This window comes from Chaetodon trifascialis, chromosome 17 (assembly GCF_039877785.1).
Source record: "Chaetodon trifascialis isolate fChaTrf1 chromosome 17, fChaTrf1.hap1, whole genome shotgun sequence".
In the NCBI taxonomy this organism is placed as follows: Eukaryota; Metazoa; Chordata; class Actinopteri; order Chaetodontiformes; family Chaetodontidae; genus Chaetodon; species Chaetodon trifascialis.
Genome location: NC_092072.1, coordinates 21,812,810 through 21,839,735, shown reverse-complemented (window position 1 = coordinate 21,839,735; position 26,926 = coordinate 21,812,810). Strand labels below are relative to the sequence as shown.

The 26,926-nt window shown below is 40.8% G+C and overlaps 1 protein-coding gene across 2 annotated transcripts in view; it reads right to left on the bottom strand.

Annotated features, from left to right (window-relative positions):
• Positions 1-8,064, bottom strand: part of septin7a (septin 7a) — a 28,659-nt gene extending 20,595 nt beyond the window's left edge. For both annotated transcript variants that reach the window (XM_070984394.1, XM_070984395.1), the window contains exons 1-2: positions 7,968-8,064; positions 1,657-1,763 (exon numbers count right to left, since the gene is read on the bottom strand). In XM_070984394.1, coding sequence (XP_070840495.1) covers positions 1,657-1,763; positions 7,968-7,977 — 117 coding nt within the window. In that variant the 5' untranslated portion in view covers positions 7,978-8,064. The remainder of the gene's footprint in view (positions 1-1,656; positions 1,764-7,967) is intronic.
• Between the last annotated feature and the right edge of the window lie 18,862 nt (positions 8,065-26,926).

Below are 26,926 nucleotides of genomic sequence, written 5' to 3'. Positions count from 1 at the left end.
ATCCATACTCCAGCCAATATAAAGAGCTTCTGTGGGGGCTGTCGAGTCAGCCCACTGAAGCATGGCTTCGCTGCAGCCATGGGCCTCCAAACTCCACACAGTGAGAGCCAGAGTGGTCCTGCTGAAGCTGCCATAGGAGGAAGCATCGTGACAGCTGCTTGAGGAGGTTTTATTCAGTCATTACTGATCAGTTATTACTGTAACGATAGCGATTGGCAGCAATAATTATGCTATGGGATTTTCAGAAATATAGCGTTTGGTCCCACAATTTGAATTACATAGCAGTAACAATGATTTTCAACTTCTGCTTGCACTAATTTATGGTGCATAATGCACCCCAGCTCAATATGGAGATGAAAAACGGTTAAAAATTTTAGAAATAAATAAATAAATATAGAAAATATGAAATGAATAATCATGTGAATGAATGCAGACACAATATGCAATACTGTTATCAAATTGTGAAACGCTCCAATACATTTTATGGTTTACACACATACAACCCATGATTATGAAATGTTGTTAAACTTCACGCAGCTTATTTTCATAGTAACAGCTTATTTCAGAGTTTTTTTTTCCAGCAGTTTTATTTAAGAATGTCCTATTCCCACAGAGTGACATCATCAGTCTTTCAAAGACCATTTAATGCCTCTTTCCATCACAAAGTGAAGACAGAAAAAGAATGACTGTGTGTTGCTTTGGTGTGAATGAGCTGACATTTTAAATTCATTGGATTATTCACAGTTTCACTGCTCATTTCATATTTTGTCTGTATTTAGTTCTAAGATTATTTATTTCATACATTTGTAATTATATATGTATCTGATGTGTGACCACTCTGGGTCTCCATAGATTAAAACCATGTCAAATTCTAAATGAAAATGTGATTGGCCATCCTGGGCCTTGTGTTTCTGTCCAAATATCTCAGGGTTGTACATGGCTACAATGCTACGTGAATTTTTCACTGTCAAAGGATTAGCTGTAGGAATTCCATTCAGATGATACCATCAAAAGTTTTAGATAAGCAGGTTCAAGTGTGCAGATCATGTCTGTGTAAACATCACTGGAAAATCTCAGGCCTCTTTTGGGGTAAATTTTGTGTTAAATACTGTCAGAATAATAATGTCAGAGATGTTAACTTGCACAAAGGCAACCATGTAAAAAGCAACTTTATGCAGGGAAGTGTTACAGCTGTAAAAATTAGGTAATTACATTACCTAATTTGAAATCCTAACACATCTTTGCCTTTGGCCAACGAACTATCCCTTTTGTTCGAGCAGATGAACCGGTTTCACTGTCTAACACAAACACATGGGTGGCAACAGCCAGGAGGAGCAGCCTCACAAAAGAAGATCTCACACAGCAACTATTCAGTCGATGACTGCAACGCTGAGACACTAAAAAAAGGCTAAGGCACACCTGTGCTCCAGCAGCCTCGGGCTCTGACGCTTCACCTGGCCAGTGTCAGGGCGAAGGAAACCTATCACGTTTCTATTAACAGACAAACCTTTGGTCCCTTTGGAGATTAAAAATTCACTCAGTGGCTCAGTCATACCAAGAGAAAGGGTGCATCCGCAGTGAACAAAGAAAAGTTACTGCAGTGCTGACACTTGATGGCATGGAGGGTGTGTTCTATTTCTGAGGAAAAACAATTACCTGTACAGTTTTTTTGATTCTATGTGAAGGACCCGGGTATTCAGGGGAGTACAGGTCTGTCAGAAAGAGTGAGTTGATCAGCGTCGACTTCCCCAGCCCAGATTCCCCTGAAAGACAAAGACAGAGCCAGAGTGAGTGGGTGGGAGTGAACTCAACAGATGAATTTCACGCTATACTTGTTTTCTAATCGGCTTTTTCATGGCAGACTGAGGCGCAACATGACACAATCATCAGATGTTTATCGCCTCCACTTCTAATGCAGTCACTGTTTGACATTCTTTACATGTTTCAGATTCAAACCCCTTTTTTCAGACAGGAAATGGCTCCTTTTAACCCCCTTTTTAAAACAGGCCAGCGTTAACATGAGACGAAGGAGGAGACAGACAGGGTGGAAGTTCTGTCCTCCCAAATTCTTTTCCTGTCTGCATTTCAGGAATCTAATCGGAGAATCATGGGAAGGGAGGAGAGGGGAAGGAAGATTTTCAACCACCACAGTCATCATGAATTTTCAGTCTAACAAAAGAGTGAAAACAGAAATCACGACACAGATTTCAGTGTACTGGAAGACATGTGAGACACACGGAGCAATCACGCAGCTGACGCTGTAATTCACTCCATTACTATAAAAACGAGTCTCTACAGAGTGACAGAGTGGCTAAATCTTCTCATACTGGTCCATTCTTTCACTTCACTACTGACTTTGATCCTTTGAAATTCAGCTCATTCTGAACTTCACTTCATGATAATTTACTGTTTTGAAAAAAAAAGTTGTTTTTCAGCCTTATTTTCTTATTTCCTGTTCATACTAGCTACAATAACATTTTACTCTCCAGCTCCTTTTTTTTAAAGATTTCTCAGGCAGAGACAGAGAACAAGGCACTTATTTTCAACAACAAAATACCAAATGGTTAGGCAGGACTGGGTATCAAATCTCAGCGACCAAACTGTGTCCATAAAATAGTCAAAACACTCAAGAACTCAAAGCTGGTGTCAAGCATCAGCCCAGATTCATAATGTTTGCCTATGTTTATCTGTGTGCATAGTGTGGAGGAGCAGCCAGCTGCATTTCATTGTATAATGACAAATCATGACACTTATGAGATCAGTCAATCAATGTCACCATCCGGATGAGTCAGACAGATCCTGACACATCTCGTCTCTGGATCAGATAACTTACTAGATGATGTTAACCCTTGAGGCTTAATATATTTCCAGTGTTTCCCTCCACCATAAGAACCTCCACTGATTCTAAGCCTGTTAATGGTTAACGGAGCTCGCTGTCGGTGCTGCACAGCATGGTAACTAATTAGATGCTCCCTCTTGGCTTTGGTAGTGATCCTAGTGTTAGGTAGTAGAATAATTACTGTAGCTAGGTATGCTAACATTATTATTAGCTAGCATTAGCTGACTTTAGAGCAGATAATAAGTCTTTTCTTTTGTTTGTCTTTTCTTTTTTGGTAGAAATAAACCTTGAATAAACACTCAAAAATAAATAAATAAAATAAATTAGTCATTTTTCAAGCAAAAAAGCCAGACATACAGTGGCCACAGCATCTCAGGTATGGTTATTAGCTGCTTTTCTGTTTTGTAAACAATATATAAAGTGGCAGAGGACTGTTACTCATACAAAACAAGTCATATGAAGATGCCAACTTAGACTCTCAGAAAGTGTGAAGGGCGTGAAATTGAGCACAATTTTTCAGGAGCTTCAAGAGTCGCAAACATTTCTGCAAGAACCTGGAGGGCCTGACTGTGGTAATCCAATACCATCAGCAGTGTGCCTGTTGAGATCGGGGTGAGTGGAGGGCAACAAGGAGCTGCTGAACAAAGGCCTCAGTGTGAGAGAAGAGGCAGTCATACGCCGGCCTGGCACTGCAGCCAAAGAGCTGCTCCTGACCTTTACAAGTAGCCAGGGCCAGAATGGGCCGCCGCTGCCAACAACTCAGCCACTCGACACTCCAGCAGGGAGGAGGACGGCAAGATGAAGAAAACAGCACACAAAAGGATCCTTCACTCGACACGCTCGCACAGTCATAAATATTTTCCTAAGCGGGCAGAGCCACATTTATCTTGCGATCTCAACAGAAATGTTTCAGCGATTGTAGCTGGTCTGTGATGAAACATGCAAGACCGCTGTAAACATTTCTTCAAGGCTGAAAGGGAATGGAGCGCTCTTATGCACTGAAGGCTGATGGGTACCCAGGGAAGGCTGTGGTTTTGTGCAAGCTGTGGGTGAAATATGCGATAAAAATGTCATCTTGAATTAGGGAAGCTGAAAGCTGACAAGAACAGCAGGACCAAGGAGACGCGGGGAGGTCCAGGTCCAAGTCTCAGCCCAGTGTGAGGAGAGGAAGATGAGGAGCTCTGGTTTCAAGAGAACCAAACTCATGAAGCTCGGTTATGATGGTGGTGGCGGTGGCGGGTTGAGTGAACATACTCGTCATGGTTGGTCAGAGCTGTGGCTGCTTGTTTGGATGGGAGAGGGTCGTGAATCTGACTAAAGCTGAACCATTCTACATAAATGTGATCAGATGATAACAGGCTTTGACTGACTGATAAATATTCACCACCCTCCCTGCTGCTCTGGGAGTCAGAATACCACAATATATGAAGTTATATGAAGTTTCACCGATAACTCACCCAGTGCTGGTTTAGAAAATTCAGTCTTTGGGGACAAACTGTGGCTTCCTGTGAATTTTGGTAGTCTTAGTAAGCCAAGTTTTGAAGTAGGGCACATAATTAGTCTAAATTATACAAAATTAAGTAATACATAATTGGTCTTAGCCAGGATGTGATTTTTGGAAGCAAAACATCACAAAATCATTTTCTCATATTGAAAAAAAAAAAAATGTGTTGTGCTACAAATTCCTAAAATTGTAGGTGTAGTGCTGGTTAAGTTGTACTTTGTAACCAAATAAAAAAGAAAAAGAACTTGCAGAAAGATGCAGATGCTGTATAAATGGTTAAATTGTCCAAACTGAATTTTTTAATAGGGCTGTTCCAGAACTAAAACCATAAAGTCAAATCTTTTTAGTTTGGTCTAATGTTTGGATATTTGGGTGGAGGGAGTTGACACAGGAAGTGCACCCACAGAGCATCTTTACACAGCAACCAAACCTGTGGAATCAGGGTTGTAAGAGACATGAAAACATCAGATTATAACACAATAAAAGAAATAAAAATGTTTACTTCCTAATTATAAAACAGTAAGCGCCTCTCAGTCACTGCCAACAGCACTGTGAGCAAAGTGGCAATCGCACTGCTGGATGGCAGCAGGGGAAGCTGTACCAGAGTCCTCTCTGGTTCAGGAGCAGCTTAGCGAACCTCACTAGCATTCAGCCCCATGGCTGAGAGTTTCCAGTGGCAGGAGATGAAGGTGAAGAAACAGGGCGTGCATCGTGCTGCTCTGCCCTCCTTTTCCATCAGCCTTCTTCTGCCTTCCATTACAGACGGGTTTTCCAGTTAGGTCATTTTGAGACAAGACTACTTTTGAAAAACTGTGTAACCTGCTGTTATCCTGTGTTGTTCTGTGCGATGACACAACAAGAAACAACATGCTCCTCAGTTGATGATCCGTCTTTTTCGGGGGCAGCCCTAATTTAAAGATTAGACATCATTACTGTGAGGAACTAGTGCACTACTGGGTGCTCACTTGAAAGCCATATCAGTCTTCTGCATTACTGAGCACAAATACAGTGATGAAGGCTCCCTGCTATTCAGGACTTTCATTAAAATCCTCCAAGCAGGATTTATAAAGACGTCACTCAGTGTCATTACACTCGGGCATCCCAACTACAGCACCAGAGGACCACTCTCACTGAGTTGGCCCACCAAGCCGGGCTCGCTGCTTGGCTCATTCAGCAGCCAACACACTTCCTTTAAAGGAAATTTCCAGCAGCTGTGTAAACCATGGGGGTTTATTCAAAGGCACTTCCCACCGCATACGAGAGGCTGGTGGAGGGGAAGCAGGAAAAGTTTGGCTTGTGAGGGGGAGCCTGCGTTGGGTTAATTCATTTGACAGGGCTTCCAAGACACTGGGCTAATAATGTGCACGTCTGTTCGTTTGTCAGAGGGAAATTCTGTATGTTCAACATTAGCGTTTGAAAGCAGTCATCTTCTTTCTACTACTCTGTGTTTATGGATGGGACTTTCCCTTGAAAAGGGGGCAGGAGACAGTAAAAGTTTAACACGTCTCGAGAACGACAAAAGGGTCGTTCTCAACATATATCTGTTGGCAAAGCCATCAATTTCCTTCTGCCCGTTTCGTCTCCTCCTAAAAGCTCCTCTTGTTTATGTGAGGTGGTTCTTTCCAGCAGGGATACAACAGAGCTCATTCAACTCTCTGTCAACCAGAACCAAACACAATGAGCTGCAGCTACAGAAGCCAACACCAAGGTCAGTTCCTGCCAATGTGCAAATCACTGCCAAATATTGACTTTGACCAACAAATGGCTCTGGCCCACTTCCACAACAGCACCCCCCCCCCCCCCCCCCCCCACACACACACGCACACACACACACACACACACATACTACATCCACACTAACACTAGTGTTTACTTAAACCTATATACATTTTTAAAAATTCACTGGGTTATATGGGCTCCCACTATGGCTCTGACATTTGATTTCCATTTTTCTCGCACTACTGGCAGCTAGGAAATGCATTACCATCCACTGGAGATCTATTTATTTGCCACCCCTCTTTCATAGTGGTGAACTGAGCTCTTAAACTGTTTAGTTCCTTCCAACATTGACTGGAAATTTAGCATTTTTCTATATGAAACTATTTGAGAAACTATTCTAAAAAGAGATGATGAAAAAAATTAATAAATAAAAAAAATGCATGCAACCAGACCTGAGTTGAATCACCTCTTTAATCCTTATTCAAAGATATTCTTGGCTTTGGGATCAGTCCAGGTCAGTGAGCCTTTCCTCGAAAATAGCACTGTGTCCTCGGACCATGTTATAGGTCACTGCAAGTCCAGTTGTTTGTATTTTTTGTGTTTGTATGTGTGGATCTGAGTACAATTCATTTCATTTTAGTGTCTAGATTCCTTTTGTCACACTCTTTACCTTATACTTTCTGTCATGCAAGCTACAATACAGATGTGACTATCAAACAAGCTCAATAACGGGTGGGTACTGGGTGTGTACTAGTTGAGTATGAGGTATATGCACATAAGACAGAGGCCCAAGAAAAAACTGTGGTCATTCCTGGTGTGTTCATACTTTCCTGAGGGTGTGAGCAGTCTGGTTTCTACCCTATTTCTATTAAAACGCTGTAATGTCTCATAAAGTGAGCCCTAAAATACAGTGCAAAAAGTAACCTGATTGCAACATAAATTCCCTCACTTCACAGCTGTCTCTTCCTGAAATATGCCTGGAGAAATCCCATTATATCCCATAAATTCTGGTGGTGCGTCCCCACTGGGTAAATGTGTTTTATAACACTACCATCAACCCCTTCAAAATTAAGGAAAAGCACACACTATCTGACACTTCATCTACTCCAGTGTGACAAGCGCTTGACTTTGCCAATTACCCTGCTATTCTAATTACATGCTGCACACAAAATTGCTACATAACAGCCTCCTTCCTGAGAGCACAAAGTAGGGGGAAACTCCAGGGCGTGACTACATGGACGAAGACAGAAGGGAGAAGGGTGATCTGATTGCCATGGAGACAGGCTCTTTAGGCTTGGAGGCAGGTAGGCACAGAAAGCCATGAACCCAGGGGCCAGGACATGACATCATGCAGACATTCAGAGCAGCTTCCTGCTCAGGTACCGCTGGACAACGTGTAGCAGAGAGGAAAGGCAGGGTCCTATGGGTGCGCCTCCCTTCCAATCAGCTGCTCAGGCTTTTGACTTTGGCTGCATGAATGGAATGACAGGAAACCTCCTCCCACCACATAATCCAAAAGACACAAGCGACGCACACACAAGCACAAACGCACGCATGCAGCAGAAGTGGGCTGCCTGTGCTGCTGAACAGCAAACATTTGTTTTAAATATGGAGTTTTGTTTTACGTGTGACTTATCCTCCTCAATGAAAACCATCTCTAACGCCAGCTGCTCGCGCTTTCGGCCATGACGTTTCAGTGAAACTCTATCCTGCTCAGCACATGCACAGTACAGTAGGAGCTTCTTCCACAGACACAGGTTTACTGTATGTACATGTACCAACATCTTTTAAGGCCTTCACACTTGAATAAGCAAACAGATTGGGAAACCGTAGGCCTCTCAGTGTTTGTTCAGATGAATGCCTGGTTGTGTCATAGACTGAGGAGAAGCAAGGAGAATTACTCACCCACTACCATGAGCGTGAACTCGAATCCTCTCTTGACAGATTTTCTGTAAACTTGGTTGGGAAGATTTGCAAAGCCCACATAGCCCTCCAGGTTTTTCTGTTGCTGTGGATCAAAAATAAAACATAGCTGATACTTTTGTCCAGTGGACACAACACTGTTGTACAAATGAGCACAGATTGTGGTGGACAGTAACGCTGGTAAGCTCAGATGTCAGAAAGCACTTTGAAGACCACGTAATGCTACTGTGGTGCCACAATCACAACATTATTATTATCTAATTGATAACCTGAATCCTTTATTCTTATGAATTGCCTTAACCATTGCTGCCTGAACATCAATAACTGAATAGTAGCCTACAATTGTGCCTACTGACAGATCTTCACACATCTAAACATACGATTTTAGATTAGAGTCGACTTTGTGATTATTAACTGCCACTAACTCATCAGTTTATCACATCAGCTGTTTGCCCCTTTACTGGTAATATTAAGTGGAGTCTTTAACAAGGCTAATCACACCCACTGTGAGCTACTGCTACAAAAGCTGAACATTTCATGTCACGTTACGCTCCATTTGATTTTAATAATGCAGCATTGCATTTGAAGAGACAATGACAGTAAAAGTACTGCTGTTTGAAGCACTGTATTTGACTCCCATAGGGCTGGGCTCACATTCAGTGTTTTGACCCTGGCTTCCCATAGATTATTATCCGACCCTCTCAACAATGTCCAATGTCCATTTGAGACCAGTGCTCCTTGCCAAAGTCAAATCACAAACCTTAAACCATTGCAGATAAAACAAACAAGTGTGAACATCAATTTTAGCAATGGAACTAAACACACTAACCAATCACAGTTACGCACCAGCAGTGACTACTACAGTCAGATTACTGCTACATTAGCAAGACAATGTAACTTTGATTATTCAGAGTTTGAGACACTTAATTGTAATGTCATTGAATCGAAACTATCATTTGAACTTTAATATGATCCTGAACATAACTTTTGGGAAGCTCTAGTACTTCATTCTCAGCTTGAGGAAAATAGCAGAATGTTGCGTAAATTTTCATAACATTTGACTTTTTCCTCTCATTTTCCATGTGTTTTCCATGGCTGGAAAATTGGAACAGAGGCAGTGAGGCAAAGGTCACTTTTGTGCCCGTTGATTCCACTCATAATTTTTCCTGTCTTCTAGAGGACATCCACATTCACGTCCAGTTTCGTCACCTGTAGCTCAAACGACGCCGTGCGGTAGGAAAGGGCCTTATACTCTGACATGCAAGCCAAAAACTGCAGACTGAACGGCTGTTGTTGCGTTTATTTCTGCTGTGTGATAGGCTGTCAAATATATCCATTTCAAGTAAAAATGTCCAAAGCTTATCACTGCTATCGATGAAAAGGTCTGCTACTGAGATCATTGATCGTCCAGCCCTACCTGAGTTAAGATTTTTTTTTTCTTGTAGCGGTGCGATGAGGCATCAGTATTGTTTCCAAGGTCAACAGTAATCTTTCACATTCAAATGTATAACAATGCATATCATGGTGCTGAAAAGAGGGTCGAAACATCAATTAAGTCTTATCAGTTGGCTGCGTGCTATGGAATGTTTTTAGGTTACCTATTTTACACCATGTGTTTGTCTAGATTCAAATGACTCAATTCTAAAAATAGAGGAAAAATAAAGAAAACTGCACTTCTAAGCATTTGGTGAACAGTGAATTTTATATGAGTCATTTGACTACAATCTGTTTTGCCCAGAGGCCCTGCAGGCTGACGATAAATAAGCAGAGTACTCACAGCTGGGTTGGACAGCAGACAGGTTGTCAAGATGATAAAATAATTGACGTGGGAAGGCAGCAGTCAAAGACGGCAGGTCCATCAGGCAGGAAGAGAAGAGAACCAGAGAGACAAATTAGTAAAAGGACACTTTCAATGAAACAACAATTCTCTTTCAGCCTTGCTCATGTGCTGGCAGATTTGCTACCTCTTTGTCATATTGAGTTACTGTAGGCACAACCTAGACAAGCATGGACTATCCTGTTTCACCTAACAGCAGACAGAAGACACAGATGTACAGTACTATGAATATGGAAAGCAAGTCTTGGTCTTTTTTTAAAACGCCAGTTAACAGACATGAAACATCCACAAAACAAAGGACTTTTCTTAATTATTATAGCAGCAACTACAGAGGCTCAGTCATGTGCATGCTGCATGTATTAGCAGGTCATGTTCATGCAAAGCACCCTCTATATTCGCGTTGAAGTATAATATTTCTATCGTATCTACGAGGTCATTTTTGAGAATAAGTTCAGTTAAGTGGGCCAAACTAAAATAACCAACTTCCTGTTATACTGACAGGTGTTTCAATTATTTGTCCATCGCCTTTATAGCAGTAAGAGTAGGCTACATAACAGAACCGCCTCTCTGCATAAAGCATAACAGTTCAACAGCACTACAAACTAAGTGTTCCAAAATCACACACGTGATTGACCATCTCTCTGAAACGGTTTCAACAAAAACTGAACATGATAGCCCTCATGACGGGAAGAGTCATTGCAGGACTGTTGTATTAGTCTGCAGAAGTTTTAGCTAGATGTACCTGATAAATCACCTGTCAGACTGCCACGCTTACCACCTCAGCTAACCAAGTTTCAGGAGGGAACCATGAAAAATACTGCATATGACAGAGTCTGATTGGAAGGAAGCTTCAGCCAACGAACACTGCTGAAAGCGACTGTTAGCACATCACATTATTACAAGGCTATGGGGAGAAAAAGCCAGACCCACAGGAGAGCAACTGGACAGTATCATAAAACACTTATTTCCTGTGTGTTTATACGAACTGTCACCAGTTAATCTGAACACTGACGATGCATCCTCCACTCATCACACTGGTCTCACTGTAACTACACACACACACATTTCTGACACACTTGCAGCCTACTGGCTTACATCCACGAGCCCTCTCCTAACTGCTTCCCATGCTGGAGACAGTTGACAAAAACCAGAGCAGTCAGACATTCAGCCTGAAACAATGTGCAAACAGCTGCAGTGTAGCGAAGGGATACACAGAACACACAATAACACTGTGTGACTAATGGCCAGACACTGAAGTCAAAAGCTCTGGTCTTCATTGCACTGAAAGTGATATCTTTGTGCAACGCTGGGTACTTTCACATATGTTACACACAAAGCATTAGCAGCCACTGAACTGCTATATTGTGATGCTTTGTAGATGAGGTGCTATTATTGACAGGAGAGGTGTCACACACACTGAGGTAGGTTGCAATTTCCCAGCCAAACTGTAACCACGCATGTACACAAATTAAAGCCTGTTGTAACTCTGTGCAGAATATAAATGAAACATGATGTGATCATTTGCTAATTCTTTTTGACATATACTCAACTCAAAACAATACAAAGACAATCTATCTAATGTTTTACTCATCTACTTCATTGATTTTTGTAAACGCTTGTTCTAAATTTGATGCAGCAACACGTTTCAAACAAGTTGGGACAGGAGCAACTAAAGACTGAGAAAGATGTGAATGCTCCAAAAACACCTGTTTGGATCATTCCACAGGTAAACAGGTTGATTGGTAACAGGTGATAGTATCATGACTGGGTATGAAAGGAGCAACCGAAGGGTCAGCTGATCACAAGCAAGGATGGAGCGAGGTTCAGCACTTTGTGAAATACGACTGTATAAAGGATGTTACTCATGGACTCAGGAAGGAAACACAGTTAATCTGCAAAGGACTGATCTGTTTCTATTCACGTTTTACACGGCACCCCAACCTTTTTGAAATCTGGGTTGTATTTCAGAAAATAGCTTGTTGAATTTGGCTCTGTTTGTGCATCAACTTTCAGTTACAAGCAGACACGTCTTACTTCTAGGTCTATTTGGTTCTACACTGTCATTACAGAAGTGAGAATTGAGGCAACTTGTTTGTGGTAATTACAGTTGCCCTACACACAGTCAATGTCAAAAGGAAGAGAAAGAATGTTTTATTACTTGCTGCCATACTGAGAGGTGTTAACCAAATGATGGCAGAGCTTTTTTTAAAAAAATCAGCATTCATTCAATAATTATGACGCCATTGCAAAAGAGGCAACAAGTTCCATTCTCAAAGAGGACTAACATCTGTGTCTTTATCTTAAGGGCCAAGCCAGTGTCACTAACATCTGAAATCACTGCAGGAAAGCAATATAACAGTAACAGACAGAAAAATGCACGGTGCACTCTGCTGTATGCTCAACTACCGGAAACAATGTGGTGAGCCTCCAGGAAGCTGGGGTTACTAGGAGGTTCAACTAGCCCAGAGGCAGGACTGTCAGAGTACGAATTCAAGAGCACTGAGGATACCAGTGCTTTTTGACAAACCCCTTCCCACGACCTTACGAGAGCTCAGACATTTCATGCATCATCCCACACTGTTGTTCTGACAAATGTCTGTGTTGATTTGACTTGGCTCCATTTATACTGCGTCTAAAGAAAGTCCCCAATTAGATTTTTTCTCCTCACATGGGAATAGGCAGAGTTTCAAAGACAGTTGCCAGCAAATTCCTTAAAACTGTTTACAGCAAGTTTAAGATGAGCAATTTTTCCATCTGAACCCATTTTAATACAAAATATTAAAGGTGGTCAGTGAGTTCAATCTATAGTCTCCATGCCAGAGCTAAGATGACCCTGATGACATCATAAGGGTCATTTAGTCTCACTTCATGCATTAATCAGTTTCAATCAAATCTGCAGACTAGAGGGGCACTTGGAGAGCACAGACCTCCACCAAAGCCAACAGTCCACTCTTCTATGAGATGCAAATCTACAAGTGCAAACTTCCCCGTCAATAATACTGCTTGTTCTCGTGAGGCTTAAGGCTCAGACATTTTTCCATAATATCTCTGGTGGAGTTCAGTGCAGACAATTTGCATTTGGATGTGAGTAAGAGTTTAATTATTTGCATGATTTGGGTGTATTTATGTTTCCATAGCCATACCTTAGTTTGAGAAAAAACACGTCATTACAATTGTGGTTATGTTATAATTGTACTGGTTCTGCCATGAAACAACTGTCCCTGAGTGTCCCGTGATGACTGCTTTCTGTATGAACTTTGAGCAGTGGTATGTACAGACTACCCCAGAGGATTATTGGCACCCATGAATGTGGGCTGTGACACAGGGTCATTGTATTTTTCTACAGCTGGCAATATTTTGTTGATACTGAACATTACTAGCATCTACTGCATTTTAAGATGCATGCCATTTATTTTGCCAATGCCAAATGCCTTATCTTGCTATGTCCATGCAACAAGCTCCTGAAAATCATGCCAGCAGCTTTACCGCAATCCTGCTGATAAACAGGCAAACAAACTGGATTGAAAATAACCTCCTTAGCTGAGGTAATAAACGTCAGTATGCTGTTTCATGGTAACAGTGCATCTTGCATGCACTTTGTACCTTTGCACTTTTCCCCACGTATGCAGTGCGATCACCACATGAAAAGCCATTGTAGGCAGGTGTTGAATGCTGCTTTTCAGGTAGCTAAATTAGCAGGACTAGCTGTGACAAATTACCAGCCCTGTATAGCAAGCATGGTGAGTGTAGCCTTGGACAAAGTTAGCTGTAAGGCGAGTAGTGCATAATGTCAGTGTTTCAATGTATTATGTGCTGTCACCATTCACCATTTTGCTTCATGGTAACACGGTGTCACATCCTGCATGTGACATACATTCTAACCTCACATGTGCGGTGCACTTTTCACATGAACAGATGTTTCTCAGCTTCTCATACACTAAGTGCTACAAGGCCACAGGGCAGCATCACATGAATCCTAATGGATAATGCATTTAGTCATGTTTTGATTGTATCACTGGAATAAGTGTATTTGTTGATGGTACACGTCGACTCTTAAGATAGTTCAAATCCTGTTGAGCTTCATTTTTATTTGCCTAAGATGACAGAAACTGTCTTCATATTACATAGTAAATAGTACATGTGCAAATAATCCCTACAACATCCATTTTGTCATTGTTCCAGTCACATAATGAGTGAAATTCTTCACATGATAGTTTCTATGTGCTAACAACGCATCCCAAAATACATATGATGTTCTGTCACATGTTGCGCTTTCAAAATCTAATCTCAACCCCAGACTGTATGCTGGAAGATCAGACGTGAAGGCATAACAACAAACTCACAGTCATTTCAATGCACACACTGGAGCATACTGAAGCTGACAGCACTGCACTGACAATAAATTATTCTCCATTTGCAACAGAGCAAACATTGCAAAACAGAAGACTGCACTTCTAGTCATAGAAATATAACAAAATTTCATCAGAGCTAGATCACATGCTAAACAAATGGCCAAAGCAGATGTGACACTCTGTGCATGTGTTTATTTTTCAACACCTCTGTGAAGATAAGGACAATTCAATTTAGACCTGTGGTGTAATTACAGACTTGTGACCCTCTCACTGAATGTAGAGAAGTGATGATAATGTATTCTCTTAGAAATGACATGGCTAAACTCTATTACGCTCACACCTGAACAAACTGAGAACACACTCACACACAGCTCGGTCATCACAGACTTCCCTGCTATTTGAATGCCACGCCATCTGACACTCTCTGTCTGTCTGTCTGGCTGAATGCCTGACCTGCCCATCTGTGCTATGTCAGTGCCACTATGCAAACAGTGCAGGCAACATGCCACTTGGCTCTGACGGCGAGATACCATCAATGCTACTGCCATGATGAGAGGTTTAATTACTGCATCTAACGTTACTTATACCCCCACTTCTCTGGGTGGCATGGCGAACGGCTGCAACGGTATATAACATATGCAAAACCAATTAGATGTGAATGTTGTGAGTCTGGGTCTAACTTTGATGACCAGGACTGTAACATGAGTCATTTTGCACCAAACATGTCACACTGTAAGCCAACCACCCGCAAACAGGAACAGAGGTGAAATCAATGACGCTATCGATCCACAATGCAATAGGATTGCAGACAGACCTGTTTTAGGATGACACTGACCTATGTAGCTAAGTTTACTCGCACTCAGCTATTCAACTCTGTTTCAGCGTTAACAGTCTCACTGTTTTAGATACTCTTGATGAGTTTGATTGCCAAAACAGAAAGTCTAACTTAGCGTTAGCTCCACTTGTAATGAGCAGGCTTGACTGAAGTTGCGTAGCTAACTTTACTCACTCACGACAAAAAAAACATAGGAAATGCCCGGCTAACGTAGAAACCAACTACGGCAGTAGTTGAAGTGATAATGTCAACTTCTATTGTTGAACGCTACTTAGAGAGCTGCCAGCCAAACTCCATTCATGCATTTGAAGATCGTGCTGTCCTGGAACGTGTAACATTACGTTAAGTGCTAATCGTTGTCTTAGCACAATGTAACGTTAAGTCAGTCTGGCACAGCAGATGCACTTTTCAATTTGGCATAACATTACGTCGACAGTATCAAGCAACACACACAGCTGGGGATTTTCAACTTTTAGACATACTCTTCTACAACGTTAGCCCGACGAATAAGGCGCATAATGTTAAGAGTAATTCCCAAGTTACAGCATAACACAGCATGGTGGGCGGCAGCGACCAGGGTGACCGAGGTTAAATTTGCTTCTAAAATGAGTGCTAAGGTTATGCACCGAAATTACCGGAAGACCACAAAGATTTCCGAGGTGTGTGCTGTTCGCTACGATGAACGAAAAAGCAGTGAAACATTAAACGATCATATTTCTACATGAGGTTTGCTGTGACATTCCCCTACGAGAGTGGTTACCCGGGGCTATGCTAACGTTAAACACTGAATAACTATTCCCGACTTTATCGCCAAGCAACTTTAGACAGATCGTTAGACAGAAATGGTTAGCTGAACAAAAGTCTACTGCTCAACAACTTAACTTCGGACAGCGAAGCGAAGAGAGCAGGAAATTTGACAAATGTGAGAAAACTCACCCATCATGCCGCCGTTCCCGTCTGCTTCACTAACAAATGTTTCTCCGCCTGACATTCCCTCTCACAAACTCAGCACTCAACTCAACTAAAGTAGTAATAGTAGTTGTAGGTGGGATACGCACATTATTGCACGTAATCGTGTGTGATTGACGCAAGAACGTCAAAGCAAAAGGCGTACGTTGTCCTTGGAGAATACCGACTGCGACACATCGCGAGATTTGTGTAGAATTAAGTATTTACAAATTACGTCCTCATATTACAGTCACTTATAATACTAATAGGTCTACTAATACTGATATTATTAATTAGAAAAACTGCAGCTAAATTCGGACAATATGTGACCGATAAAGACTCGCAAAAGACCACACTTCTGTAATGATGACTGATGACAAAATGTTAATGGGACATGCATATACATCGGCTTACACCACACTAATTGTATAGCCTCAGTACAGTGATTACAGTGGACAGAATGCATAACGCCAGTGCTGTCTCTTGGGAAATGAGCAAGTCAACAGTGCCATCTACAGGACATTTAAATTTAATACGAGTTTCTCTGTGGTTCCATGTTTATTTTTTATTTTTCAGACTGAAAGCAATATGTATCTAGCTAGGGGTTTAATATAAGTTTTCTAAACAAAAATAACATTGTGTCTTGCTTTATGTCACTTTCCATTTTGACTTTATGCAATATTTTACTTTATTTCATGTGTTTTATTTATTAGTTGTTTTTTTTTCTTTTTTTTCTTTTTTTCTTGTATGGTGTTGCTTTATTGAACACTCCCAAAAAGAGTACCAAAACTAAATAAATCCCCATTAACAGAGATCTGGGGTCAAAAAGAAGTCAATAAATTTTTCCTACATTAAATATGGGGATGTAAAAAAAATGAAGATTTTAAACTTGGTTAAACACCTGCAGGGGATGTAGACGTGTGAATGAAAACAAGATCTTGAGAGAGAAGTTCACACCTCGACTCCTTTCTGACCTTCACACACCTGACCAGCTGTGTGAGTGCATGTACTTGTTGGATTGCTGGTTTTGAAAAAAAGTAGCAAAAATTGTCAGACACAGCACTCCAAATTCTGATGCTGGGGTGGTGTCAGGGGAGAAAGTGTCAGACAATCCAACGAGCACTCTGTTTGATGAAGCCTTTGCATTTGGCATTTCTGGACATCTTGTGGTCACCCTGTGAGCCTCAGCTTGACATTGTCATCCAACTTAGGCTCAGCTGGACGTTTAGCTTAACATTTATTCTGACATATTCAAGTAGAAGCATTAAATCAGAGTACACCCAAGGCCGGCAGTCACTCCCCCTTTCATTCTGGAGGTATCCTGTGAGAAATTGAAGTGTTGGACTAGTGGACTGTGGTAAAGTCAGCTGAAGTTATTAAGATTCCTGCTTTTGTAATCATGAATGTTTATTCCACATTTAAAGTCAGATTCAAGATTTTTTGTCATCTGTATAGGAACCACAGAAATCTATACAATGGAATGATTGTGCTAAGGCACTCTCCATATAAAACACAGAAACACACAACAATACACATAGTATACAGTATAAATCTACACTAACCACAAGTGTGAATTAGTGTATGTGCGCCTGTGTGTGCGATCTGTTAATCGGTCTAATTTCTAATGACAATCCATCCATCGATCCAATAGCTGTTAAGTTATTTCACTCTGGGCCTGAATGTTGGACTTCTGACAAGCTGCTAGTGTGGCTAAAATTGCACTTGAATTTCATCTGAGCTTAATTAATTAGACCAAAGAAAGAAAGAATAAAACAAAGGCAGTCAGAAAGATACAGTAGATCTGCAGAATGCTGCACAGGATCAACCAGCAGAGAGCACAGAAGACATGAACCATCCTACGCAAGTCTCAGTAAAATCAATGCACAGAGCCTGAGCAGCCTCACTGAGCTGCATATACGTGCACGACAGCCTTGGGCTGGGAAATCAAATGAAATGGAGTGTGGCAAAGAGGAGAATGAGCATGTCGCATCACATTATATGAAGCTGGCAGCTGATGCACACAAAGCTTTACATGGGCCACCTGCGGCTCTGTGTTGCTCAGTGTTATTGCTATGTACAGCTGATTAAGCTGTTGTGTCGCAGATGCTGGAACTGTTGAAGAATAGCTGCTCAGAGACTGTAAATGATATGATTACACTGTTCTCAGCTTGATTAATATAACCCATTGTGGTTTTACATTCATAGCGACAGGAAAAGTTTGCCTTCATGTTGTTGGTAGAGCTCCACATCATCTACATAAACATACAAACTGCTGTTGCAGGAGATTAACATGGAATGTGCTTCACTCAAAATACAAACTAATTGCAGTATATTTATCTGTTAATAGAAATAGCCGCTGTATGAGTATTTGCTGTTAACAGTCTTAAAGAGAAGGAGAAATTTTTGACACCACCAGTGACTAAGATAGTGTGCTCAGATGTTTGATGTGCATGCACATGTCATGTCATGGGTTAATTTAAGGTCTTCCTGTATAATTACAGCCAACACGTTTAAATATAATGCAGGCGACCACCACAAACTACAAGCTCAATAATACTGAAACAGTGTCAGTCATTATCTTTGTGAAACTACACTTTATGGATGAGCTGTTGTATTCGAAAGCTGATCTTGATCACATGTAGAATACACTGAAGTATGGTGGTATGTGGTAGTATGTGGCAGAAAGGCCCCTGCCATGAGTTATATGTTATTGGTTTGTATTAAGTAGCTGCTACTTTACTGTGTAAGCTGCAATATTTTATGGTAGCTTGTTAGGGTGCAGCTAATTTAAAGTGCACTATATACTGTTGGGGGATGAATCCATAACAATGCATGGAATGTATTTTATTAGCTGATCATATGTTTGCAGGTTAAGTCTTGATCGTCAAAGTCAAATAAATGTAGTGTAGTATAAAAGACAATCAAGTGGAGGCTCTGAACTACAAGTGCAAGTACCTTAAAATTTTACTTAAGTACAGTACTTGAGTACATATACTTAATTACTTTGTTTCACCTGCACTGTTTGTATGTATGTGCTGTATGTACTTGTGTTATGACAGAGATCCTTCCAGCTGCCCTGCTTCCTGTTCCTCAAGCTGTAACACAAGGCACACACAAGGTGTCAGTGTGGGTAATATAATACAACAGGCATGAGCTTGGTTTATTTTGTCAATAATGACGTAATTACGTAAGAAAACATGTACCCCATTCTTGATTATTTTACTGAAAAGCCCAAAATCTAAGCGAGGAAGAATCACAATGAATTTAAATGTATTGTGTATGGAACAAGCACCATGATGGCACAGCATGAGATTTAATACCAGCACTGAGATGAAATGCAAATAGTCTTTTCACGAATCTAGTTTAAAATCGAAGAGATGCAATTATTATTCAGCGTCGATGCACAATTCTAATTCCACCATCAGGGAGGTCATTTGCTTTCTCAGGTGTTTTGGATCTCATTGGCTGAGATGGGACAGTATTATATACCTGCCTGTATCGCTAATCAAATGACTCAACTTATGCCAATGCTCCATTTATTTTTTCTGGTCTGTTATTTTGCAGCGGCAACAAATAGCAGCTTCCCTCTGTGTTTCATCAACACTGTTTGTCTTCATTCAGCAGCAAACAATCAGCCCTTTGGGTTTGCTCAGTGCTCATTTTATGCACTGCATCTATTTACTGTCCCTTTGTAGCAGAGGGCTCGCAGAGCGGCTGTGCATATGTGCTCATGCATGAGCTACATGGGCATGCAGTGTAGTCGGTGTGTATGAGAGAATAATGATTGGTGCTGGTGGAGGAGCTGCCTGTCATCTCCAGCAGCAGGTCATTAGGAAGAAGAAGAAAAAATGAGCTCTTCCCCCCAGAGCAGACTAAGGAAAACTGGAGGCCTGAAGCCATCCAACAGCCCTCTCACTTAACTGAACATTTTAATATACGTAACCTCAAGAGACAGCAAGGGGAGTTCATATTCCATTTGATTTTTTTATCGTGGCCACAGAGACTGCAGACCAGTCTTTTTCATTACACCAAAGAAAAGGCTGTGAATTAAGCGCATTTATTGTGGATCTCTGAGAGAATTAATTTGATTCTTCGGGTTAATTTGGTGGACACCAAAATCAAGGGCATCAAATGATGGAAAGCAGAGATCAAGGGGAAATCATCATAACACATTTAGAAAACATCTGAAAAGAAAGCACATCAGTGGAGCACGCTAAGCTGATGGTTTTGTGCTTCATGGTTCAAATTCCTAAGAATTTGCATCCAGTAATATCCTGTTGCTTATCACTGAGGCAGAAGCATCTCAATCCACATTACCTGTTCCTTGCTGTTATACAATATAGGCAACTTTAAGAAAAATGCAGTCACTGCAGTACAGTATATTAAAGCAGAGTTGTCCTATCAACAAACATCCCTGTTAAGTGAGGCAAACATGTAGGCTGCAGGAAGCCATTCATACATTTTCAGCAGATCAGTGGTTCTGGTGCTCCATGCTAACCTCTTGCATACACTGGCATCACTGTACTGTAAGCAGGAAAATCCCAAGTGCAATTAATAACATGAACAAATGCTCTGTTACATTTAGGTGTCAGTTAACACAATGACATGACTTTGGAACAGCTATGACGAATGTCTGTTGGTCCCACTCATGTGGGAAGACAGTGAGGTAATGCGTGTTTGTAGCTGCACTGGTTGGAATCAAGGGGGTGGGATCAGTTGGGGACAGTGTGAACCTTTGTGTACGTTATGTTCTCTAACTTTGGAGCAGGCAGGTAAAAAGAGGTGGTTGGTGATTCCATGTGTATCAGAGACATTGGTCATTCCAAGGGGAAAAATCCACATGCATGTGTGTACTATGCTGCATGTCAGAGTCTGCTGATAGACAGCAAGTCTACAAAAGAAATGACATCATGTGTGCCAACTTTCACATCCTGACTCTCCAAAAGCAGAGGAGAAGAAAATGAGTTGATGATGATAATCATATGCAGATTATTTTTCTCATAAAAAACAAGTGTGTGTACTTTTTAATCATAATTATCATCACATATGCACATCATGTTATTCTGAGTGCAAAAAAAACAACCCCCCCCAAAAAAATTAAAAAATCTTGCAGCTAAAATACTGCTGTAATCATCCATTATATATTTTTGTGGCATAGAAGCTCTCTTTTAAACCCAGAGTGCACATGAAATGAGTGATTTTACTGATCTAAATTGCTTGTCATTAGTTATCACTTTATTGTGAAGTCGTAATTTTGTCCCTGTCAGGATGTGATGACTGATTTTTTTCTGTGAGATAATTGGTTTGTAGTCAGGCTGTTGACAGGTGTTAATCTGATCCCCTGAAGTTAACCTGTTCTGTGCAGCCTAGGTTACCATGGCGATCCACCTTGTTTAAAAGTGAGCCAGCCTTGTGATGCCAGGAAACCTGAAGCCAAAGATAGCTGGATAACCCCTTAATCTTGCATTGTCTTCATACCAAATAAGAAAAATATGTAATGTCCAATCTCTCAGTACCATAACATACCAGATGCCAGAATAATTTTTGAAAGACGAGGTGACTGTTCCCTATTCATCTGCTGCACAGTGACCTTTAGGCCCTCATGATCTCCCACCGAATTTCTATCTTTTATGTTCAAAACAGATTGTTGTAGCCAGTAGCTTCATGTGCAAACTACCCCACTTCCAAAAAAGTTGGAACTGTGTTGGGATTGCAATCTGCATAGAGATCAAGATGAGGACAAATCCTCAGTGACTGGAAGTTTCACTCAACCTTGATTCCAAAAGGTTGGGACAGTGTGTAAAATATAAATGAAACAGAATGTGATCATTTGTTAATCCTTTTTGACATCTACTCAACTGAAAACAGTACAAAAACAATATATTTAATCTCAGATCTCATCAAATTGATTGACTTTTGTATCTGCTTGTTCTGAATTTGATGAATTTGATGCATGTTTCAAACAAGTTGGGACAGGAGCAACTAAAGACTGGGAAAGATGTGGAATGCTCCAAAAACACCTTTGGAACACGTTTGGAACATTCAATGGGTAAACAGGTTCACTGGTAACAGGTGATAGTATCATGATTGGGTATGAAAGGAGCATCCTAGAAAGGCTCAGTGGTTCACAAGCAAGGACGGAGCGAGGTTCACCACTTTGTGAAATACAACTGTATAAAGGATGTTACTCACGGGCTCAGGAAGGAAACACAGTTAATCTGCAAATGACAGTATTCTGTTTTTGTTAACATTTTACACAGCATTCCATGTTTAGGGGAATTAGGTCATTAAACCTTTGGGTTTAATATTTGCACTCGTTAATACAGAAAAGGGCACCAACCTTCACAAACCTCCAAAAGTTGATGATCGTATGGCAAAACTTCTCGGTTAATAATAATAAAGTTTAGAATACTTTCGATGGCCGGTCGAAAATATCTACAAAAATATTATTATGTGATTGCCTGAACGGTAAATGAACGGTTTTAAATTTGAAAAAAGTTATGCGGTTTAACGTGGCAAGCAAAAATTGAAGTTACAAAAAGACTGGAAAAAGAACTAGCAAAAACATTTTTCTGAAGAGAAGAGGAAAACAACTAAACATGGAGTAAACACAACTGAAGTCAAGAGGAAAGTGTTTGCTGTGGGCTGCAGGGAAGCTACAAGCTAGAAACACGGGAAAAGCATTGACACCATACAAATTATGAGTTTAGTGCTGTGGGAACATCCAAAGTTGAATCAAACATGTCGTTTGCGTTGTCCTGATGTGGTAGAAAAGAAAGCACACAGACGCACAAAACAGTTTGCTACAAGAATGTCTGATTTACAACTTTTAAGTGTTGTCCGGTTGAGACTTGTTAATCGGTTTGACGGTTTTAATGCCTTCATCTGGTGTGGAGCTGGAAGAGAGGATTAGCATCTCCATGAAAAACAGTGTAACTGATAGGTAACCCTTTGCAGTTGAAATGTCTTTTCCAGCTCTCCTGAAGGAATGTGGGGGGGTTAGATGAAGGTCTCTTGTTCTTGCTGACCTGTTCAGGAGGACAGATGGCATACAGCAGCATTTGATCAGAGCTGATATCCTTTTCAATGTGTTCTATGGATCTACATATTGGTATAGCAGCTTTTGATGAGACTATATAAAGCTAAAAGGGATTAACTGTCCACTGAGGATCCAATGTCACGCAGCATATCTGATGTTAATGTGCTAATTGTGTGTGAGCATAGTCAACTTGCACTACAGAAGAGGAGAATTTACAGCTTGAAGCGTCTGGTTCAAAGCCATGCTATGGATGTTTACAACCAAAAAGGTACGCTGTACCGTCTGTCCTGTGGTTTGGAATTGTTTCTGCTGTTCGTTGATCTGTGTCCTTATGTCTGGAATTTCAGCTTGAATTCACCTATGTGTCGTTTGACTGTAGCCAAACTGACTGCGTTAACTGATGAGAGTCCAATGCTGAAAAGAATTAGCAACTCCATGAAAAACGGTCTGATAGATAACCCTTTGTAGTTGAAATGTCTTTTCTCCTCAGCTCTCCTGAAGGAATGTGGGGGGCTGGGGGGGTTAGATGAAGGTCTCTTGTTCTCCTACACGTTTTGTGGAATTGAGGTTGTCCTCTTTGCATGGAGCCACACATGTTGATAGAGGAGGCTATGTATGAATTTATTATATAACATTTATGTCTGTATGCACTCTGCATATTTGTATTGCATGTATTTGAAGTTGTATTTGTGGGAGAAAGTGCAGCGTTAGTGAAAGAGCTGGAACAATTATGGAACGGTGTGTTTACAGGACGACAACATTCAAATGCAATGCATTGCTATTGCAGTTCTGGTTATTCTAATTCATTTGTAAGCATGATGCAATGTTAGAAACATTTTCGTAAAGTATTATCACTGTTTTAGAATTATTGCTCATTTTATAATGTACTAATATGCAATGGTACTTTCATCATATATTCCATATGCTCCATTTGAAGAAAAAACCCTGCATATGAAAATACATATGTCACCACAGCTCATATCTGGCTCCACATTCCACCGACATTACTCTCTTTGATGTCCCTGCGAGTTTGACAGAGAAAAGCCTCACTGTCTTCATTTATTTCCATTTGAAAGTGTATTTCTGTTTCATCTCCCATCCTCCACAACACAAACCCATGGGCTGTGCTGCTGTTACAGGCACAACCTCGTCCAATCGACTCAGAGATTCAGTTCACATCAAAACTTCCAGAGAAAAGCACTGATACCAACCACACTCAGGTACTGAACATAAGGAACCCCCCAATAAAGCTGTTCCAGACTTCTTGAAAAAATAATTGAACACATCCATTCTTTGGGGAGATTTATAGCATTTTCTTCTTCTTTTTCACTTTTATCTCCGGGCTGATGTGCCTCAGTGTGGGAAGTCCAATTACTGGAAAGTGAAAATTTCCAGCCCTGAGGTTGGAATTATACTTCTTTCTGTAGACATTACTATCAGGACAAGTAAGCAAGAACTACTGAGTGGCTTCTCCATTTATCAGCCTCCACAAAGAGCTGAAAAAATCACATATGACCAGAGGAGAAGAGACGGGAGGCCTGCATGTGATGATTGTGTGTGTGTGTGTGTGTGTGTGTGTGTGTGTGTGTGTGTGTGTGTGTGTGTGTGTGTGTGTGTGTGTGTGTGTGTGTGTGTGTGTGTGTGTGTGTCTGGGTACAGTCTTTTCTCTTCTTTGCTCATATGTGAAAACCAGAGCTCAGATTTACCCCATCTGTTGCTACATGGTGTTGATCCCTACAGCAATGTGAGCAAGTGAGAGAATTCAGCCCAAGCTCGTGCACACACAGGAGGTACACACATGCACGCAGCACTTGCTCTAAAGACATCACACATGACCAGTTACATAATCGCTATAAAATAAGTAACATGAATATTGAGTGAAAGAACATGTCAGCCACATGGGCTGCAGACAGCAAGATACATGCTCAGCTGAGTGCTAGGCCACACGCAGAGCACACAGGATAGTTGATTCCCACCCGCACTGATAAAAAGAGAATGTGTGCTCTGTTTACAGACTGAATGATTAGGAGAGAGTGGAAGTGGACAGTAAAAGAAAGAAGGAAGAAAGGAAGGAAAATGAGTGGGAGTGAGAGACCGCTTTGGCTAAGAGAGAGTGGTGAACAAAACAACAGAGCACTGATTCACAAAGCTCGACTTTTAGCATATGTATTGACATATGAGTGTATTGTATATAGGCAACAGATGGGAGTATATATTTACATATAAGTGCATATAATTATATTAATGTGTATTGATATGAGTGCGTATATACTGACACATGTGTGTGAATATTATGTGTGTATACGTTGACATTTGATTGAATATATTGATGTTAGTGTGTATATCCTCACATGTAACTTTATTTATTGATTTGTCCAATACATGTTACATACCACAGCATTTAAAGTTATTCTGCAGTGCCTGTCCTCCAATGAGACTTTATGCAAAAGCATAACTTTATAGGGAAACACACAGGTCAGTATGAATGACAAAAAAAAGAATATAAACTAAATAAAAGGCATCTCATACATCTACGCCTATGTGACCGATCCACCGCTAAAAAATGTGTCATGTTCCATTTAAAATAATCTCAGTCATAATCCATTTTAATATCTATGGGAATGAAGTTCAACATTTCTGAATAGAAAGCTGTCTTTCCAGTGTTTTGTGAAAGGGCACCTAGATGCACCTTGAGTTACTGAGCAGTGCCAGTGAGCTCCTGAGGAGCCTTGTTCAATTTATGGATGGGTCTATTATTATCAAATGATATCTGAACTAAATACTCTCTCAGAACCAGAATCAGAATTGGTATGTGTTGAAACATTACACTCAATGTACTTGCACAGGAAAAAGGCCATACAGCTCATATCAGTGGATCTGAAATGGTTCTGGATACCTCTACAGTATGTAACACAGTGTAATTACAGTTAACACAAAATGACATTAGTCTGTATGAAATTAGCCACTGAGCGCAAACCTAAGAATTTTGGCCAAGCTGTGTATTTGTGCTATGTCTAAAAGCCTATGATTATCTTATTTGTATATAGATGTTCCAGTATTTTTTTCTGTGTGTTAAATTGATAGTGGTGAAATCTGAGAAGAACCCATGTTTATCACTAACATTAATTAAAGTTAAATGAAGATATATCATATGCAGCCTCCCACTACTAACAGATTAAGAATGAATCAAACTCACGATCACACTCAGCTCTCAGCTAACAAGCCTCCCAAGTATCACCAATAATTCTCTGTGTTCCTCTGTTTGCAGCCACACATAGTGAGAGCATGCAGTGTGCTGACTTACACAGTGGAACTTCCACTCACAAAGTCAGAGCAGCAAACAGGAGTGCTGTCCAGATGGTTACTGTCAGGAAAGTGTCAAAACCAGGTCCTTCACAAAGCCCTGCTAGTTTTTATACATTTTATTGGAGTTGAGAGGAACTGGCATTTTTCCCATGACTCCCTCCACTCTCAAAACTACAGCAAACAAGCAGAGCTCAGTGAGATCTGCTGAAAAAGTGGGATTTCTTTGAAACCACCTACTCAGTCCTACACAAGAGGAGGCTGCAAGTTAAAGATTTTGTGAGGTGGTCGCAAATAAACAAACTTTCACAATAATAGCATGAGGCATTCTCTTTTCTCAAAGCACAAGCAAAACAAAGAGGCTTTCAGTGGAAGTCAGCTTTGATTACTCTGTCCATGACTCAGACTTACCGACAGGGAAATACAGATTTGAGAAAAGGTGGAGGGAAGATTTGGAAGTTTCTTTCATGTTTCCAGTGTTTCCCTTCATGACTCATGTGTCTTGATTGGCTGAGTTTTTCAGAAATGTGAACCAGACTTTTTTTTAGCAGATTTCAGGGCTGGAATGCCAAAGCTGTATTGCCTGTGTGGCAGAAGATTACTTTGATTATTGCAGAAACATTAAAG